The sequence below is a fragment of the Cucumis sativus genome, chromosome 4 (genome assembly GCF_000004075.3).
Source record: "Cucumis sativus cultivar 9930 chromosome 4, Cucumber_9930_V3, whole genome shotgun sequence".
NCBI classification, from domain to species: domain Eukaryota; kingdom Viridiplantae; phylum Streptophyta; class Magnoliopsida; order Cucurbitales; family Cucurbitaceae; genus Cucumis; species Cucumis sativus.
In genome coordinates, this window is record NC_026658.2 from 13,618,279 (window position 1) to 13,638,107 (window position 19,829).

At 31.7% G+C, this 19,829-nt stretch overlaps 2 protein-coding genes and 1 non-coding gene across 4 annotated transcripts; 1 reads left to right on the forward strand and 2 right to left on the reverse strand.

Annotated features, from left to right (window-relative positions):
• Positions 1-8,885: 8,885 nt before the first annotated feature.
• On the reverse strand, positions 8,886-8,957 carry TRNAG-UCC. The gene has a single exon. It is a non-coding gene; the product is annotated as a tRNA-Gly (tRNA).
• Positions 8,958-9,678: 721 nt separating this feature from the next.
• LOC101216484 (phytoene synthase 2, chloroplastic) lies at positions 9,679-12,440 on the forward strand. 2 transcript variants are annotated; one of them, XM_031884195.1, is made up of 4 exons: positions 9,679-10,232; positions 10,866-11,038; positions 11,136-11,371; positions 11,940-12,440. In XM_031884195.1, exons 1-4 carry the CDS (start codon positions 9,842-9,844, stop codon positions 12,304-12,306), a joined length of 1,167 nt encoding a protein of 388 aa, XP_031740055.1. In that variant the 5' UTR covers positions 9,679-9,841; the 3' UTR covers positions 12,307-12,440. The 2 variants fall into 2 exon arrangements, with proteins under 2 accessions (XP_031740055.1, XP_004142164.1); XM_004142116.3 differs by having other exon boundaries at positions 9,685-10,232; positions 11,949-12,440.
• Positions 12,441-12,723: 283 nt separating this feature from the next.
• LOC101216235 (serine/threonine-protein phosphatase PP2A-2 catalytic subunit) lies at positions 12,724-19,503 on the reverse strand. The gene is made up of 11 exons (XM_004142115.3): positions 19,166-19,503; positions 18,096-18,152; positions 16,786-16,869; positions 16,178-16,249; positions 14,706-14,777; positions 14,575-14,615; positions 14,071-14,137; positions 13,749-13,940; positions 13,568-13,657; positions 13,373-13,480; positions 12,724-13,274 (listed from the first exon to the last, which is right to left on the reverse strand). The coding sequence occupies exons 1-11, from the start codon at positions 19,250-19,252 to the stop codon at positions 13,209-13,211; spliced, it is 936 nt and encodes a 311-aa protein (XP_004142163.1). The 5' UTR covers positions 19,253-19,503; the 3' UTR covers positions 12,724-13,208.
• Positions 19,504-19,829: the final 326 nt, after the last annotated feature.

The following is a 19,829-nucleotide window of genomic DNA, read 5'->3' on the forward strand; positions in this document are numbered from 1 at the left end:
AGAGAAACAAGTTGTATGGAGGGATCAAAAGGCAAAGAAAGTGGGACCCAAAAGGGAGTAAAAAGCAAAAGAAAAAAGAAAAACTAAGTTAAATGTGGAAAGCAATGAAAAGAAGAGGGAGTCCACACAAAATAAAAAATAATTGGGTATCACATGCCATAAAGTCTATTTGTCTAAAGAAAATATTTGTTTAAATAGAGAGAGAGAAGAAGAAAAAGGGTTCATAAACCCTAACCCTAACCCTAACCCTAATTTGAATATTGGTTTTAGTTTTTCCATGTGGGAATGCCAAACAATGTCACTTTCTTTCTCTTAGTTATTGCATTATTTTTATATATGAATTGCTTTTGGATTGTCACACTCACTCATACTCATATCATCTTAACTTTATCTTTAATTCTCTACACATGATGCCAATCCTTTTGTGGGAATATGTGAGTCTACTTCACCTCTTTTTCTTCATTTCTCTATTATTCTAATCAACCTCTCAATTAAATAACTTTATTGTATTTAATAAGTCCATGAACTTTTTTGTTTTTTTTTTGTTTTCTGTCTAATTAGTCTCCCACCATCCTATAATAATCTAGTAACACCAAGACCTAAGATATTTACACTAGATAAAATAATTTTGAAAACAAAAAAAAAAAAACTCACAGATTCATAATGAAAAATACAAAAAATGCTCTAGTCAACACGTGGATGAGTGATCTTTTTTTGAATGATCGTGTACTACAGTCATGCTAAACAATCGTGTTGATTATGGTAAGCGATCATGTAGTCCAATTAATTATCGTTAAAAACTTCAAATCTAACGATCATGTTGACAATGGTAAACGATCATTCAAATTATATCAACTACACTCGTTTTAAACGATGGAAAAATGTTTTTAAATTTAAACAATTATGTTGACAATGGTAAACGATTATCTAGATTATGTCAACACGATCGTGTAGTTCCTTTTAAAGAATGAAAAAATGACTTCAAATTTAAACTATCGTGTCAATCATCATGGTAAATGATTGTGGCAAAATTATATTTAAATGATCTTGATATTCTTTAATATGAGAAAAAGATGGAGTAGAGATATATTTGTATATGAATAAAGTAAAATGATTAAAACCGGCGTTAGTTTAATTGTGACACGTTTGGTTTACTTTAATGTCTTATCGTCATCGTCGTCAACCTTTTATAAATGAAATAGTGAGCCCCCGATGTGTTGTTTTTCAAGGAGAACTTATTATTGTCATTTTCTCCCATTTTCAAACTTAGATGGAAATAGGGATAAGGCCTTTGCTTATTTCATATTAATTCCTCAATTTTAATCATCACCTATATTTTACTCTATTCCTTCCTTTTTAGAGGTATTTTTCTAAGTAGAACAAAACCATCAAATATTTACAAACAATTTTGAAAACGGAAAAAGTTCATAGGCCCACAATAAAAAAATTCCAAAAATATCCTTGATTAATTTGACATCCGACGCAAGTAATATATTTGGGAAACCATAGTTTAGTATTCGAAAAATAATCATGTAGCATTTGATCGTTTAAATATGGACAACCAAATCTAAACGATTTTTTTAAAGATTGTTGGGTAAACAATTTGTTTAGATTTGACTATCTAATATTTTTACGATAGACATGAAAAGAAGTAATATTGTTGAAGATGGTAAAGAAGAGAATAGAGAATGATGTAGAAAAATTAGAATTAAAAAATCATTAGAGCAAATATGGAATTCTAAAAAAAATAATTAGCCTTGATGGATTTTTCTTAAATTGTTGTATGGACGGTAAATATTTTACCATTTTGTTATATTTATGAAAATTAATCTAATTTTTATTAGTAAACGGAAAAATGCATAACACAAAGCCACAACTTGATGGTTGTAAGAGTAGAGGGAGAGCCATTCTACTGCGAACATAATTTGTTTAAAATAAATTATTATCTTTAATGAAAATTGCAATGAATAACTATTTCAACAATAATAATTAAGACTATAGCAAAATTTTAAAAAAATTGTAAATATAGCAAAACTATCACTGATGGACTTCGTATGGTTGATCAGTGATAAACCAATATTTATAACATGATCTATCGGTGATAGATTTATATCATTGATAGAATTTGACAAATTTTGAAATTTGCAAATATACTTAATTATTTTGAATTTAATTACTAAATTTGCAACTATCTCCTATTTAATATATATTGTAATTCGAAACTTCAAATTTAATATTAAAATACAAAAATCAATAATGTGATAGGGGACACGTGCCCCCTCTAGCCCTACGTAAATCGATCGATGGCTTGGAGAAAAACTATGATCCATCAAAGAGAAATCTATTATGTAAAAATTGTTTAATTTGAACAAAATAGTTCTCTCTTCAATCTTAATTACAATAGCACTTTCTCATAATTTTTATACGATTGACCAGTAGCTCAAACTCTTTAATCCAACAAATAATGATTAGGGTTACACCTAACTCTCATGCTCTTCACTCTTTAAATTTTTCTTATTAGAGAGAAAAATATCTTTTAAAACAAAAACGAAATTGTCACGAACATGTTCCCCTAATCTAACTCTAAAAACTAGAGAATGGAAGAGAGAATGGTAACTCTATAAGTTAGTTTTAATAGAATAGTAAAAGAGTAACGTATAGATGTTTGCTTGCATAATAATAGAATTAAATTAATGGGTTAATTAAGGATTAAATTAATGGGTTAATGAGCAGGGTGGCGTTGAAATTAAAACATTTGATAGTTTAATTTTATCGTTTTAGAAAAACTAATTGGGTTTTGGGAAAGATATGGTGAAGTGTGCTGTCCGATGTAAGCAAAGCTTTCTTTTTTAATTATTATCTTAATTAATTGCATCATTTCTTACTATAAAACTAAACTAATATTTATTATTCACCCAAATGCCTTCTTGACTTTCCTTCAATTATTTAATTAAACTCATCATCTGTTTTAATTATTTGCTAAAGAAACCCCTTCACTAAAATTGTTTACAATTTTAGGACTCAAACTATCATTAAATGACACAAATCCCCCATCTTTGACTTTTTTTTTTTTTTTTTTAATTTGATTAAAGTTAAAAATATTTTCATATATATTCATAAATAAATAAAAACATCCAAATATTTAAAATCAATGTTGTTTTTATAAATTCCAAATTTACTCTTGAATAATGATGACAGAATCTAAACGATCGTATACTAATATCTAAACGATTAGTTGAATATCTGAGATAGATAGAGATATACCACTATTACTGATAAATCGTTTTAATTTGGTACAAGAGATCGTTTAGACTTACTACGAGATTGTTTAAATGGAGTATGAAATCATTTTTTAAGGCATGTGTGATTGATTAATTATTTTTTATAATTCACGTGATGGGTTCATGAGCATTTTCCTTTTTTAAAATTGTCTTATAGGATGTGAATATTTTCACGTTTGGTTCCTATAAATTACATGCATTTATTTTCTTTTAATTAAAAACATACATTCTAAAGCATCATTGCATGATAATTTATGATTAGAAAGATGTGAATATATAGATGATAGAAAGATGAGTGTAATGTAAACACCTTAGGCATACAATGTTATAGTTTTGTATAATAATAATTAAATGAGAATAAGATAGATTAGAGGTCGGCATAATAATAATAATAATAATAATAAGGTAGGGTGATTGAGTCCAATTATTAATTAGTTTGATTGTGACACATTTTCTTGATATATTTTATATGATTTGATATACTTTTCATAAGATGGGGCCTTAGTTGTCAAAGAATGGCACCATGGTTGTGTCACATCTTAATTAATCTATTTGCTTAGACCAAAACAGCAATAAAATCGACCCTATACAAAATATCATTGCCAGCCAATCTTTTTGATCTAATCCAAAATCAAATGCATCTTTCCTTTTGGATTTCAATTCTCTTTCTTTATTCACAACTTTGTCATCTTTCATATTCATTTCATTTAACTAATTAATCTCTTACTCTTCTAATTAAAATTGCTTTACTCTATACATTGAAAAAATAGAGAGACAAAGAAAGGGGAATTAATGAAAGCAAGAGGGTTGTGGTGTGGCGGTGAGGGATGGGAGAGTAATGGACCCGGCCGGTTCGACATCGGGGGTTGGGTTTTTTCATTTAAGGCTAAAGTGATGCCTTCTCTATGCCCATTTTCCACATTTTCTTTTTCATTTCAAGAAGGGGTTTATATATATATATATCCTTATCCATATAGCCTAAATATAGATGCCAAATTACACAACAAACTTTACTATATATTATTTAAACTCATGCCCAAATTATTATAATATAATGTGTTAATTTAAAAACAAAACTTTAATATATTCATTCTACGTACTTTTTCGTATAGTAATTCAATTGGACTTTAATTGAAAACATAGAAAGTCGACTTAGAAAACAAAACTTTTAATTTAAGAATAATATTGAAACATAACATAAAATTAGCAATCAATTAGTACAAAAAGAATTGATGGTAAAACAAAAGTAGTACCTGAGGGTTATGTAACCCTCAAGTATAAACTCAACATAATAAATAGAATTAAATACTATAAATTCACCCACAAAATAAATATTAAATCCAAAAATGATAAGTGAAAGTAAAAAAAAGAAAACAAATCAACACATTTTTATTAAAACGAATAACAATTAACCTAATTATACAAGAGATATTCCATATTTAGTTAAAATATATTTCATATTTAGTTCTAAATCAAACAAATAAAATATTAAATAATTACTTCATAAGTGTCTTTTTTCCCTTTTGTTCTTAAGTTGACTTTAATTACAATTAAATGCTATCAATTCCGTAATAATGATTTTTGAAAAAACTAATCCTAAGGCCAAAATATTCTTTTTAGAAAAAGGGGTTGCAATATTTATTTCTCAATTTTATCTACAACATTTTCTCTCTTTTTTAATTAGCTGTACTTTATAGTTCAAACATTTAATTGGATTTATTTTGAATTATTTAAATTATCTTTGCAGAAAAAAAAGAAGATAAATTTTTAATAATCTCAAAATCATTTTCAATAGACATTTTTTTAATTTTATTATTAGTTTTTGAAAATTAACCATCTAAATATTCGTTTTACTTCTAAATTTTTTACTTGTAAGTTTAAGTTTTATCGGTCAATTTAAAATACTTATTTTCTTTTACCAAATTATTATTTTAATAAGAAGTTTTAAAATAAGTCTCACGTCAAAATCACATTATGATTTATTTATTAGAAAGAAAAAAAAAAGTGTCATTGGCATTATTCCCTCTTTTAATTAAATTAATATTTTCTTCCATGTGATACCATAGAATTTATTTTTCTATTTAAAAAAAAAAAGTTTATTTCTTTGTTTTCTTTTTATTTTTTTTAATATAATTGAGAATTGAAGATTTTATGAAGCATTAATGCGTCATGGGCTGCTCCAATTTTGTTTGTTGATCATTCATTTTATTTCTAAAGTCTAATCTCCAAACAAAAAAAAAAATCTTAGAATCTTATTCATTTATATTTTTAATGAGTAGATGAATTGAGGAGATTGCTTTGGTGTTAAATATTATTATTATTGTTGAATATCAAATTTTTATAATGTGATTTTTGAATTTTTAAAGAGGCATGAAATAAAGGAAAGAATTAAAAAAACGTGTAATTCACGTTATATTAAATACACAAAAAAGTTAGGAACTCAAATTAAATATATGAGAGGAGAGGAGAAAAAGAAGAATTTGATAAGTCTATAAGAGAATACTAAATTTTGCTTTTCTCTTCCGAAACAATTTATTATATATATATATATAACCTCTCAATTAGTTTAATAAATGACAAAAATTAAGTGTTCATTACTATAAAATTGGACTTTGTTGACAATGGTGACAAAACTCACTATCAATAAATCCTAATTAATTATTTGTTATGAAAAAAGGATTTTGATTTCTAAACTAAATGATGGGAAAAACAATGTCATTAATTTTTAATTACCTTAAGAAGAAATTTCTATTGTTTAATATTGTAATATTGTGGTAGAGTAGCTAGGACTTTTCTTAAACAAAAATAAATAAATGAAAATTATTCGAATACCCAAAAAAAAAAAAAATTATAAATAGTTTTAATCTTCTGTTTTTTTTTTTTTTTAAGTGCTCCATTGTACTAAGTCGAAGAGAAGTGTGAATTTATTGATAAGGAAAAATGACTTGGCTATGAACTATCATTCAACCATGAGGAAAATTCTTGAAATCATCATCAACATTAAAATTCAAGAGTTGTAATGAAAGTTATTGGCATATTTTAGAGTATTTTTAGAAGATATTACTTTACGTATTCTATTATTCTTTGAGTAGTACATGTGCTAAATTATCAACAAAATAGAGAATTATTTCAAGAAAACAATATGGTATTATAGTTCGAGTTTTTTTTTTTTTTTTTTTTTTGTCTCATTGTATTCTAGCCGCCACATCCAATTAATAAAGCTCCCGCTTCTCGGATTGGATGGTTCAAATTATAGTTGAGCTTTTGGGATCCAATGGACAAATAAAATCTCAACTAATAAATGAGTATGTATATAAGGTTGATATTGTTAATTAAATGCATGAGGTTTATTATGACTCAACCAACTAATAATAAATTATGATATTTTACCATTTCACTCCGTTTTTTTCTTTTTCTTTTTTTACTTTTTCACATGGAATAGTTAGAAATGTCCACGAAGGGCGAGGTGGGGATGGAGATACCACTCCCCGCCCTTATCTCATTCCCCATCCCCACGAATTTTCTCATATGGAAAGAGCGCAGCGACTCTGTAAGAAAAATACTTTTCAATTTTTTTTGTTTTTGTTTTCAAGGTAGGGTTGGGGTTGGGGTCGAGATCAGGGAATGTATTCTTCCTGTCCACAAACCCTAAATGTCAACGGAAAAAAAATCCTCACTCCCTCCCCCATTCTTTGTGTGTTTGGAGCAAGTCCCCGCGAAACACTAGCCCCATGGGTTAAATGGACATCTCTTGAAATAATTGCAAATGTAACTATTAAATTTAAAATAATTAACTATATAACAAAAACTGACAATATTATATAGTTCTATTAGACCATATTGCAAATATTAGTCTACGATCAACCATAAGAGCGATAAAAGTCTATCACTAACAGACTTTGTTATATTTACAATTTTATTTTTATTTTAATGTTGCTATATATATTTAAGGGGATTTTTAAAAAGTATAAAACTTTGACAAATTATTTCCACATCATAAAACAAAACCACTAAAACAAAAAATTTATTATAATTGGTTTTTGAATAAAGTGTAAATATTTTGTTTTTGATAATTTTTCTATACTATTTTAATTATTTTATTCATAAAATTGGCGTGTAACATATTTTCGTTCTTAGTGATATTTTTCTCTACGAAACATAAATTAAATAGTTTGTTTTAACATATACGTATCTAAAAAAAGAATTTATCACGTGTACAATCAAATAACAAATTAGGTATTTGCATGTATATCATTCTAATTGGAATGTACAATATGCTTTAAAGAGAATTAATTTCAAAAGAATCAAACTTGGTAGATTCAAAAGTAGTTTTGGCCAACTTTGCTACATTATGATTTAGTTCACTATTTTGTCATCTCATCTCATCTCAAATGTTTGTCATTGTAATATAAATAGGGAAAGAAAATCACATGTCCTAAATAAATTAGGTCAAATAGGGTAAAAAGGAATGAACAATATAACAACAACTAAGATCTACGCTTATATATATAAAATAGAAATGTTAGGTATTGGAGAAAGATGAGTTGAAGAGATTTATTTTGGACAACCATGCATGCTCTCCATCTATTTACAACCTAAAGAAAGGTTCCCCTAAAGTGAATCTAATTTCTTCCCTAAGAGCTTAATATTTAACAAACAATTAGGTCAAAGCTAATTCTCAATATTTTGGATGTTCCTAAGTTATTCAAACACGTTTTATTTATGGTCTTCGGTGTTGTTTCAAATTGTCTTACCTATTCGAGGAATTGTTAGGGTTTAGGGTTTAAAAATAAAACTATTTACAAAATATAGCATAATTTTTAAATGGGCTATTAAGAGTTCGATCAATTTTGCTATATATTTTTTAAACAGTTTTAATATTTTGTTATTTTTAAAAATAAAAAAATATATGTATATATATAGCCAAAGTTGTAGGATTAGATTGTATTTGTTAAAATGGCCTTCTTGATTTAACGTAAACTAAGGAATAGTTCTAAAAAGCTTTGTTTCTAAGTTTAGCTACGAGTGATTATTGATCGGCTGGAGTTGATTTTCCAACTAAATCGTTTAGTCAATTTAGTAAATGTTCAAACCTACCATGATTAACTCCATCGTCAATTTAACTTTTTGAAAATTTCACCGACAACGACCAACGGTCTATCATGTTTTACTTTTAAGTGTAACTATGTTTACTAAACAAAAACCTAATTAGCTATTTTTCAAAAATCTCTATTGAAATTTAACTATTTCTCTAATTGTGTTACTAGTGCGTTTTACTTGAATAATCGGACGAACTACACTTTATGTATATAATATGATCAAGGTCAATTACACATACATGGGAAGCTTTCCCATAGTTAACTCGTTAACTTACAAAAGAATCCTTCTATACTAAACCTAACAAGTATATCTGTCATACACAATATATCTAATATATATTTACATTTTTCAATATGTTACCATTATATTCGACATAAGAAAAAAAAACCAAAGTTAACACTAATACACACTAATACAATTATATCAATAAGAAAAAAAGAAGAAGAAGAAGAAAAGGTTTAGGGTTTTGATTTGTGGGCTTGACGAGGCCCAATAAAAAGCGTGTGCGTTTGCCGGGAGTCGAACCCGGGTCTATTGCTTGGAAGGCAATTATCCTAACCGTTGGACTACAAACGCTTGGTGATGACTAATCCAAACTTTTTTGTAATAATTTCAAATTATAAGATTGAGCTTTTTCTTCTTTCACTTTTTAATATATAGTTTGTTTTTATTTAAAACAATTTTTCATTTGTTTCAATAAGTTTAATAGTTTAGTCACCTTCAACTCTTCTTAATGTTTAATTAAATTTAATTTGTTGGAACCATCTCTTCATCCATGGACCGACCTAATTTTCAATTCTTATGGAGGTTTACATGTACTTTTCTCAAATCAAATTTGTTAAAGTTTTAGTGATAACTCAACTAAGATAGTGTGTTAGCGATCAAAAGAACTATGGTTTGAATCTTCCTATCCCTAACATAATCATCATCGTTATTCTAAGTTATGAGTTTAATGTACTTATATATGATAAATAAACTAAATAGTATTCGCAAATATAATTCATGCATTCACGAAACGGGACGAATAACTTAGTTTTATTGTTATTATTTTGGATGAGGCACTCATTTCTACCTAAAAGATTAAAGTTTTGTATGGATTGAGTTTCTGAAGAAAAAGACAGATACAAATAATTGGAAGAGTAGAATAGAGATGAGAGAGTTGAGTTTTATAAAGGGGGTATCAATATGGATTAAGATTCTAAAATAAAGACCCAAAAACAAGACAAATTTATTGTACTTCAAACTAAAGTCTGTTTATTCAAGACAAGGCATTTTATTTGTCTTATCCTTCCCAACTTTACTGAAGAGAGGAAAAAAAATGCCCAAATTCCCAATTGCACAATCCTACTCTTTCATTGAACACCCTTGGAATATACCAAAATCAAAATAATTGGGGTTATAAAGCTCTTGAAACCCAAACTTCCTTTTTTGGAGGGGTTTTTCTTCAAAAGATTTGAAGAATGAGTTCTTGTGTTTGTGTCACACCAAAGCCTCTGATGTTCATTGGGGAATGCAAAGGGAAGGTTTTGCCAAAGAGATTCAAAATTATAAGGAATGGAGGAGGGGTAACTGCAGCACCCAGAAGCAGTGAGACGTTGAAGTTTCAAACTTTATCAAAACAAGGAATTGCTTTGGGTCATTTGAAGGTTGAAGAGATTGTGGAGAGGCAATCTGAAGGCAACCATTTTTTAAGAGAAGAAGGGTGTAAGAGGAAGATGAAATTTCAGGCTTCATTTCTTGAAGAAGCTTATGAGAGTTGCAGGAAAATCTGTGCAGAATATGCTAAGACTTTCTATTTGGGAACTTTGCTGATGACAAAGGAACGACAGAGAGCAATATGGGCAATATATGGTAAGGCCAAAAAGAAAGGGAAAAAATAAACAAAATCAGAGATAATTGTAGAGTATGCCCAAACTCAAACTCAAACTCTAAAATAGTTTTTTCCCGCTTTTCACAACTTATTTTTGAACTCTTGTCTACATCATCAGCCTCTAAAGTTGCATTTAATTTTCATTTTTTCGAGAGAGTGAAAAGTGAGACAATGAGAGAGCGAGAGGAGACCAAGAATTAGTGAGAGAGACAATGAGAGCAAGACAGGGAGAGGGTGGAACCCAAGAATGAGTGGGAGTAAGTGAGAGCGAGACAGCAAGGGAGAGACAAGAGACTAAGAGAGAGGAGACCGAAAGTGAGAGCCACAAAGAGGAAAGCTACCTCGCAAAGAATGATAGCGAGAAAAGCTAATTCACATAAGTGAGTTAATTTTGCACAAATATGATGTAAGAAAAGGGTTAAAAAGACGTCTACAAGTAGCGTAAGTTTCAGTTTTTTCCCCCTCCAATTTTAGGCCATCCATCCGTCGGAAACCAAAAACAATCACTCGGATAACATTTTTTAAGAGAACCCATAAAAGTAAGGAGTTTTGGTCATTTCCTAACCAAAATCCATGGAGAAGTTCTGACTTTTTGGTATTTTATTTTACTGTAGTTTGGTGTAGGAGAACAGATGAACTTGTGGATGGCCCCAATGCAATGTATATGAATCCAAAAGTTCTTGATCGATGGGAAGAACGATTGGAAGACATTTTTGAAGGCTGCCCCTATGACTTATTGGATGCTGCTTTAAGTCACACAGTCTCCAAATTTCCCATAGACATGAAGGTGCTGTGAGTTAAGGAGAAAAGTTATCGTTTTTTTGGTTCTTACTGATTTGAGCTCATACTTATTGTTGTTTTGTTTTTTGGTTTTCTGAAATCAGCCATTCAGGGACATGATTGAAGGCATGAGAATGGACACTAAAAAGTGTAGATATGAGAATTTTGAAGAGCTATATTTGTATTGTTATTATGTGGCTGGAACTGTGGGACTAATGAGTGTCCCTGTTATGGGAATTGCACCTGATTCTTCGCTTTCTACTCATACTGTTTACAGTGCTGCTCTCCATTTGGGAATTGGGAATCAACTTACTAATATTCTAAGAGATGTGGGAGAGGAGTAAGCTCTCTCTTTTGCTCTCTTTTGTTTATATCTGAACGTTTTGAATTCACTATCTACTCGTATCTATCTTATTTACTATGATTGTCATAGGATTTAAATGAGTGTGTTTTAATGAACTCTATAGCACTAGAGGTGCCTAATCTGATTTTGTTTTTGTCCTTCCTTCTTTTTTCTTTAGTGGTAAAATATGTTTATTAGGAGGAACGTCGTTGATTTGATTATCAAATGCTCAACAAACTTTGACGAGATTGCTACTTTAGCAAGGCAATTGAGAAATGTTTTATCCTTATTATGTCCTCATGTTTGTAATCGTGCAACTCACCATGTAGCTTGTTATGCTTCTAAATTTTTATGCCATTTAGGTTTCTTTCGTTCTTTCAATTTGGAAATTCTTGGAGGGTGTTGGGACACATGTTATTTTGAGTTTTAGATATTACTAATGGTGACTTTACTCTTCTTCCACCTCATTGAGGTTTAGTCTGATGAAGTTTTTTTAACGAACCATGTAAATCCATTGTCGGTTTTTTATTTTATTTACAACGTATCCTAATGCTGCCTTTTGAAGTCGTTTCAGTGCAATGAGAGGGAGGGTATATCTTCCACAAGACGAGCTTACACAGTTTGGATTATGCGACGAGGATATATTGAGAATGAGAGTGAGTGATGAGTGGAGAGAATTCATGAAAGAACAGATAAAAAGGGCGAGGTTCTATTTCAAACTAGCAGAAGAGGGAGCTTCTCAGCTTGACAAGGCCAGCCGTTGGCCAGTTTGGTCATCACTGATGTTGTACAGAGAAATATTGGAAGCAATTGAAGAAAATGATTACAACAATTTCACAAAGCGAGCATACGTAGGGAGGTCCAAGAAATTTCTTGCACTGCCTCTTGCTTACACCAAATCTATTTCACCACCCACTCTAGTCTTCAATTGACGCTGATGAAATGAAAGACAAATCCAAAGATATTGTGAAACACATCTTCAAATGGTTTGTTATGAGGAAATATATTGCTAAAGATATCTTCAGATGGTTTATAATGAAGAAATTTAAGCTGAAATTCATTGAAATGTCCAATTTCTCCTGCAGCCACACACAGATCCATCACAATGCGAAATCTGGAATAGACTATTTATTACATTGCACAACCCATATTGTATGATACTGCAGCCAGCTGAATTATTACTTCCAAGTGTAGAGTAGAAAAGTGTGAACTCATCGGTTTGACAACAATCGAACGTACACAATGCTTCTAATTGGGTCTGATTATTGCTCGTCGTTTCCATTTACTAGTAATAAGTAATAATGATTAAAAACTATTGGAAGGTAAAGGGAGAGTAACAGAGGAAATAATGAAAAAGAATAATAAAGACACTCATTGAAGTAAAAATTAAAGTGATGGTCCATCTGTAAACCCCCAAAAAGAAAACTAAAACAAAAGCATCCTACAAAATAGTTAAAACAGAAAAGCACAGAGACCCCGTGAACCAAAGGATAGGAAAATTGCATGAAACAAATTACTAAAAAGAAAAAAATAACAAAAAAAAGAAAAGAAAAGGAAGAAAGAAAGAAAGGGATGCAACAATACATTGTTCTTTGGAGATGTTACATATGCAGTTAACAAGTCGCCAGCCCTATAGCTTCCTTCAGCAAAACCTTGAGATTTGCAAGGATGGACTCCACCATCCTGAAAGCAACCTATCGAAATTTACATGCTTTTGTCTTTCCCCACCACCACCGCCACCATAGGGAAAACTAAAATTCTCCAATGTAAAAACAGCCAAAACATATGTTTGGAAACACCTGCGGCTAGAAATTTTCATCTGACAATAGGCGCATCATAAAAAGTAGTCAGGAGTTCTTCGAGTAACATCCGGTTCACCCCTCCTTGGAGCTGGTTCGAACTGCAGAAGCAAAAAAATTGTTCACATACAAGGAAAACATAATAACTGGCTGAGTAGTTGCTCCCTTTCTGAGGGAGGGAGAGGAAAGAGAGGTATACCTGAATGAAAGTGTGCGCTTTGCAGTCATCAACTTCCAGAATTGATGCCATATTTCCACAGCGATAACAATAATTAGGTGCACTAAATATAGTCACAACCTTTTGTTCCTGTTATAACCAATTGACGATTTCTAAGTTGCTCACACCACCTAAACAAAAGATCAATGCACGCATCAAAGGAAAGAAACTTCTTACATGACTCCAGTTATATCCTTCCATCACTAGCTGATGTGCTCTTGCAATCAACTTTAAATTATTACTATGGTTAAACTGCTCAGATATGTCCTGGAGAAACAACAAAAAAAGGTTCATAAAACTCTGTGGTGAAAATATGAAGGGTTACATGTAAGATGATAGGTTGCCTTCACAAATTTACCTGACCAAAGGTATATCCAGCACCTCTGGGAGAAATTCCCCACCCACATCGATCATCTGGGTCAGACCATAAGAGATCACACATGGGACCTTCATGAGGAACTTCTTGAACACGATCAAAATTCCGTATATTGTCGAGGGTTTCAATAGATGGCGACAAACCACCATGCAGACAGAATATTTCTGATTCCACCTATAAAGATTAGAGAAACAAGCATCAGAATCAATTTCAGAAGCAAAAATTGGCGATCATATTGCTGTAAGGAGGAACAGAAGAACCCCCATGATGCAATTATACATAACGATGTTTAGATTATACTAACCAGTGCTGTCAGTGGAAAATAGTCAAACAGGTCAGTAAAAATCTTCCAAACATTAGCATTGCCATACCTGCGAAAAAAGAGAGAAGATAATAAAACATACAGGTCATACTTGGGTTGCCTTTTCAAAATATTCTTCATACTTCTTGCAGACGTGATAGTCTTGCTTCACCCCAATAAAAAATAATTCAGAAAAAAAAAATACTCTCCCTTGTGCACCACATACATAACTTCCATCTTAAGATAAGTAACTCAACTTCAAATATAAGCAGCACATAGTAAATAAATATTTTCAAGATAACATATTTGAAGGAACATGTCAAAATGCATCCGAACAAACCATTTTAATAAAACTTTATAAGCACCCAAAAGAAAAGTGCATCACAGGGTAGCACTAAATAAAAGCAACACAGAGCAAAAAGAATCTGAGATGACAAGATGGAGTTGACCCATAAGAGGACATTGAAAAATAATAATTCCTACTAAGGGTAAGCCAGAAAAACGTACTTTCTTAAGCATTCGTCATAGAACCCATAAACTTGTGTAATCTGCATAAAGAAAACATAAACCATAATTAAAGATGACATCTTCAAAAAACATCAAAATTAAGGGCCACAGTACCAATTATAAACATTTACCTGACGACTTTCATGATTTCCTCTAAGAATTGTGATGCGTTGAGGATATCGGACTTTAAGGGCCACTAAAAGCTGTAAAATGACTCATATTAGAACACAAGTTGAGTTCATGCCCCAAAAAGCATGCTACAGCCTACTATGAAAACATTGTGGTGTTAACTGGAAATCTTGTTAAGAAAATCTGTTATTTGTTAAAAGGGCCGGTTAAATTCCAGTTAGTTTGTTTTTGATAATTTGTTTAGATCCTGTAATCTCTCAATTAATTTTTTTTATATATCCGTGAGTGTCCATACAAGTTTACACGCACCTCGACTAATCTTATGGGACAATCTGTCTGATCCTTTTAGGTGTCAAGGAAACTCATAAGAAATTAATTATTAGGTAGATGACTATCATGAATTGAACCCATGACCTTCAAGTCAATTGTTGAGACAGTCTCCTCCCCATGATGATGATTTCTAATCTCTCAAGTAAATTAGGGAAGAAATCACTCTCACTTGTGATTCTTTCAAGAGAAGTATCCATTCTTGTTTTGTTTCAGGTGGAAGGAGTTGTGTATCAGTGACTTACTGGACAAGCCCAAATTTGCATTCAAGAATAGGGTCTATCAATATATTCATCACTCATGGATCAATTCAAAATTTTATTTCTCATCCTCATAGATAAGGAATTAAAATATTTTTTTCCAAACGTTTGGTTTGATGTGTGCTTGGCGTAGAGATGTCGATGTTATGATCAAGGAGTTCCTCCTCAATCCTCTGTTTGGGGGAAAACGCTATTTTCTTTGGCTTGCTAGTGTGTGAGATTTTATGAGTTTTGTGGGGCAAACGGAATAGTGGGGTGTTTAGGGGTGCTGAGAGGGATCCTAGGGTGATGTGGTCCCTTGTTTGCTTTCATATTTTCCAGTAGGATTCGATTTTAAAGTTCTTCTGTAACTATTCTATAGGCACGATTTTGTATAGCTGGAGTCCCTTCTTGTAGAGGGGTCCCCCTTTTCCGTGGGCTTGATTTTTTTTTTATGTCTATGTATTCTTTCATTTCTTTTGCAACGAAAGTTGTTCGTGTTATTTAAAAAAATATTTAGAAAGAAAAAAATCAAATGGTTCTCCAAGTCTATAATCCTAGAAATAAAAAGAAGCGAGTAAAGAAGTATAAATGCTATAGAAAGAGGCTTTAAACATGTTGAATTTCTGTTATTGAAATACAAGACAATTCTAGTTCATATACTTAATAATTCAACTCAACTGCCTTTGGAATCTTGAATGTTGTGAACTTGTGGTACATTGCAGCTATTTATTTATTTTTCCTTGTCCTTGGGTCTAAATCATAAATAATGCACGTAAAACCATGCATTGCCTAAAACAATAGTTCAAATGTTGCAATGTCTCCAGAATTTTCAAGCCAAACAAATTTTACCACATGATACATGAAGCGAAACCAAGTACATTTACATTAAACAAGGCCATACTTACTGTAACAGTTTCAACTGAGTAGTAGCCACGATCAACATAATCTCCCATAAAAAGGTAATTTGTATCTGGACACTGCTCCACCAGAAATAAATTAAAGGAATAAAGAACTGTATGGGGTGATATAATGTAAAAAAGAAGGAAGACTCCTCAATCCCAACTATAGGCTAGAACTTCAAGAAGGAACTCGAAATGAAATGCATGTGTGATGTATGAAATAAACATAGACATTGACTACAGTGTAATGTTAACTTAAGATCAACTGTTTGATTTAATAAATTATAAATGTATGTTATTGTGAGTAATATTCAAGGATACGAAACAAACATCTAGCAACACAGAAGCACACTAAAATCTTTACTCCTCTTTTCCTTCTTTTTTATCTTTTTGCTTCAATCTACATCCATCACTTAATAATCTTCGTTATCTACTCAGTAATTAAGCTTGAATTGGAGAAGCACAATGATTCAACATTAACAAGAATCTAGAATATCAGCATATCAAGAGCTTTTCTTTCACAGTTGAGCTTATATTTTCCCTTCCAACGCTTTAATCATTACTCATTCAGCAAAGATAACCACAAAAATCCTGCCAATGGTCAAAATAGATACCTTCCCTCCAATGCGAAAAAGTTCTGCAAGATCATGAAATTGCCCGTGAATATCACCACATATTGTTACCGGACTTTTAACAGGCTGCAGAGCATAAAACCTCAATGTATTAACATAAAAATTAAGCAGCAACCACCACGTCATTATCAAATTACAAGAGAAGAAAACTTGCAAGTTCAAGAGTATGATTGTTATAAAAGTTGGAACTCCAGACAGACCCCAGATCATAAATTAACAGTTCAATTAGACCTAATTTTCATTTTTGAACCTCAGAATAGATAGCTAAGGTTATTTTAGAATTTATAACTTAACAAGCCGATATAATTAGAGAGAGCAAAATACATCAGAGTACTGAATAAGAAAACAAGAACGTGAAAGGCAGAATACAAGAGCTACAAAATTATTCTAGAGAGAAACCACCAATGGAAACAACTTCTTGACCTGTTTAAGAAAAAGAATGAAGAGGGAAAGAACACTCCTATTATACAGAAGATTGATAAAAAAAAAGTACTCAATAGTAAATCCCTTTGTTGTTGAAAATGCATGTAGAGAGAAAGATTGGTAGGGGAAGAGTGAACAAAAATATTGACGTGAGAAACTATAGATGTAAAGAAAATCTAGTACAAAAGAGTGCAAAGATCAAATGAGACAAGAGTATAGCAATATCAGAAAGATAAAATGTACAGACAGAGAAACGTGTGTAAAACTAAATTGCTGGTGTGTGTGTGTGTCTTTTTTCCTGAAAGCATATTTGGAAAACTAAATCGGTGTTCATTTATATATATATATATATATTGATTCCTTCATTTAATTGATTGGATGAACTTTCACCTGAAAATTGGTGAAAGAAAATGTGCATTGTGAAAAATTAAAGATAAACTTTTCGGTCAAAAGCACCTAAAAATGAACTTCAAAATTTATTCCCTCATTTAATTGATAAGATGAATTACAAAATTGGTCAAAGCAAATATGTAACATTGAATGATTTAGATTTTAAGTTGAAACCGTAAAAAATGGCACTAATCAAAATTGTTTCTTTGAAATCACAGTGAAGTGCTTTTGAGTTCTCAATGGAAATTGTATCCAAACATTTAGTGACCCTCCCCTCCCCAGAAGTATTGCTAAACATATTGCACCCACAACAAATAAAGATGTTTTATAACTTATTCAAAGAATAATTTCATATTATTTATAAAATTATAATTATGTATGTTCCATCCGCATAAATTCAAACCCCAGAAAAAGAGGCCATGATAGAACACTTTGCATGAAAAAAAAAACTTGAAGAGATGAAACAAAATAAAGCATACCTGAACATTGCTCTCGTCCATAAGTATCTCCTTGGCTTTGTCACACAATACTCTTACCTGCAGTCGAGACACTTCATAAGATGAGATCCTTGAAATAAGAAACATGGTATCCAAGTATTGAATTGTGTCGTCAAAATATATGTTTTGCCTATCTTGATGTCAAACAAATCAGAAAAGACGTTGGCACCAGCTAAAATGGACTGGATGTCATGATTGGCAGACATATTCATAAAACCTATAACCCCAAATTTTGTCAACAATATATATTCCACTCAAAGTTTTCGACTATGCTATGTATCACTGATACCGTATAATTGACCTGATCACAACCCTTCTTTTCTTCAAACGGCTCTCAGATGATATCAAGAAAATTCACTACATTAAAAGTGAAACTCTGGTCAATTTTACCTAAATGCTCACTCCCATTTCTAAACAGGAAAGATTAAATTGACTGCTACAAACTATACTTGCAATAAAACCTGCGGAGATGCATACGTGCAACATCAATAGTCAATTTACATAGTTAGAGGTCGTGGTATCGATGTCACTTGATACCAAGATCAAATGCCACAAAAACACACACGGTTGTGATCAATGGGGAGTGTCAGAATTCTTAATTGTCAGGAAAAAGACGCGCGTTCTTAACTTATATTATCAGCCAAACAGCACCAACCGGTAAAACATTCTTAAATAATGTTGGAAGTTAAATCTAAAACGCCGACTGCAGTGGCACCACAGTAAAGGATCTATTTCACGTTAGAGCAAATCTTTCCCGAATAACCATATTTCTAAAAATCCAACCGCTAGATCTACCCTGGAAATGCTTCCAAGATAGCCAAACCCACGCATCGCACCCACAAGCCCAAAAACTCAGAAACACGCGACTACCTCAATCCAAGTTCTGAAACCCCAACAGATCAGGCTGGATCCATCACATTGCTTTTAAACCATCCGAAAACCCCCCTAGTATAAGCAAACAATCTCTAGATACTACGATGTAAAACGAAAACAAAAGATTACAAAAAAAAAAAAAAAGAAGAAGAAGAAGGAACAAAAAAAAAGGGGGGTACCTCCTGCTCGTTCAAGGGCTTGCACTGCATGAGCTGGGAAATCTGCTCGTCCAGATTTCCGTGAGAGTTAGAAGATAGGGAATCCATGATTTCGCGTAGGTTGGTTGAGGTGATTTCTTGACTCCAATAGCGATGGCAATTACAGATCAAGATCCCGCCGATTCGGTGGTGCTCCCTTCAAGTTCATAGGATATTCGTTGAGGCGTAAAGGATCCGTCGGAAAACCCTAGAAAAGGACTCCGTCTTGTTCTTCTTCCCCCGTCCTCTTCCTGTAATTTACTAAAAAGAAAAGATGGAAAAATCAAAGTTTCTTTCTTTCTCAATTGAAAATAAAGAAAACTCTTTTATGTCATATTTTGTTCGAAAACCGGGAAAATAATAGTTCCCCCACTCCCATGCTTCGCGCGTAATGTACACGTGTCGGTTGTAGGAGACTTGAATTAGAAACGTGGCGGAAGAGTAAAGTGGGTGAAGAACGTAAGGAGAAGCGCGTGAGAGAGAGAGATAGTTGTCCGTTTTAGGAGTTTAAAAGTGTTTTATAAAGAATGTGGAGGGGAATGGGAGAGACCCTCACTCAAACAAGGGCCCCTCGTCGGAGATATCTCAACCATTACCATCGTCTCCTTCCTAATACACCAACATATGCTCATCCATCCTCATCACC

Excerpts from the sequence above, each read along its gene's own strand:
- LOC101216484 (XM_031884195.1), top strand. The coding sequence starts at position 9,842 with ATGAGTTCTTGTGTTTGTGTCACACCAAAGCCTCTGATGTTCATTGGG. Across the intron at positions 11,039-11,135 it reads AATTTCCCATAGACATGAAG|CCATTCAGGGACATGATTGA; the intron begins GTGCTGTGAGTT and ends TTCTGAAATCAG. Across the intron at positions 11,372-11,939 it reads CTAAGAGATGTGGGAGAGGA|TCGTTTCAGTGCAATGAGAG; the intron begins GTAAGCTCTCTC and ends TGCCTTTTGAAG.
- LOC101216235 (XM_004142115.3), bottom strand. The coding sequence starts at position 19,252 with ATGGATTCCCTATCTTCTAACTCTCACGGAAATCTGGACGAGCAGATT. Across the intron at positions 16,870-18,095 it reads TGGACGAGAGCAATGTTCAG|CCTGTTAAAAGTCCGGTAAC; the intron begins GTATGCTTTATT and ends TATGCTCTGCAG. Across the intron at positions 13,275-13,372 it reads AAGCGCACACTTTCATTCAG|TTCGAACCAGCTCCAAGGAG; the intron begins GTATACCTCTCT and ends TTGCTTCTGCAG.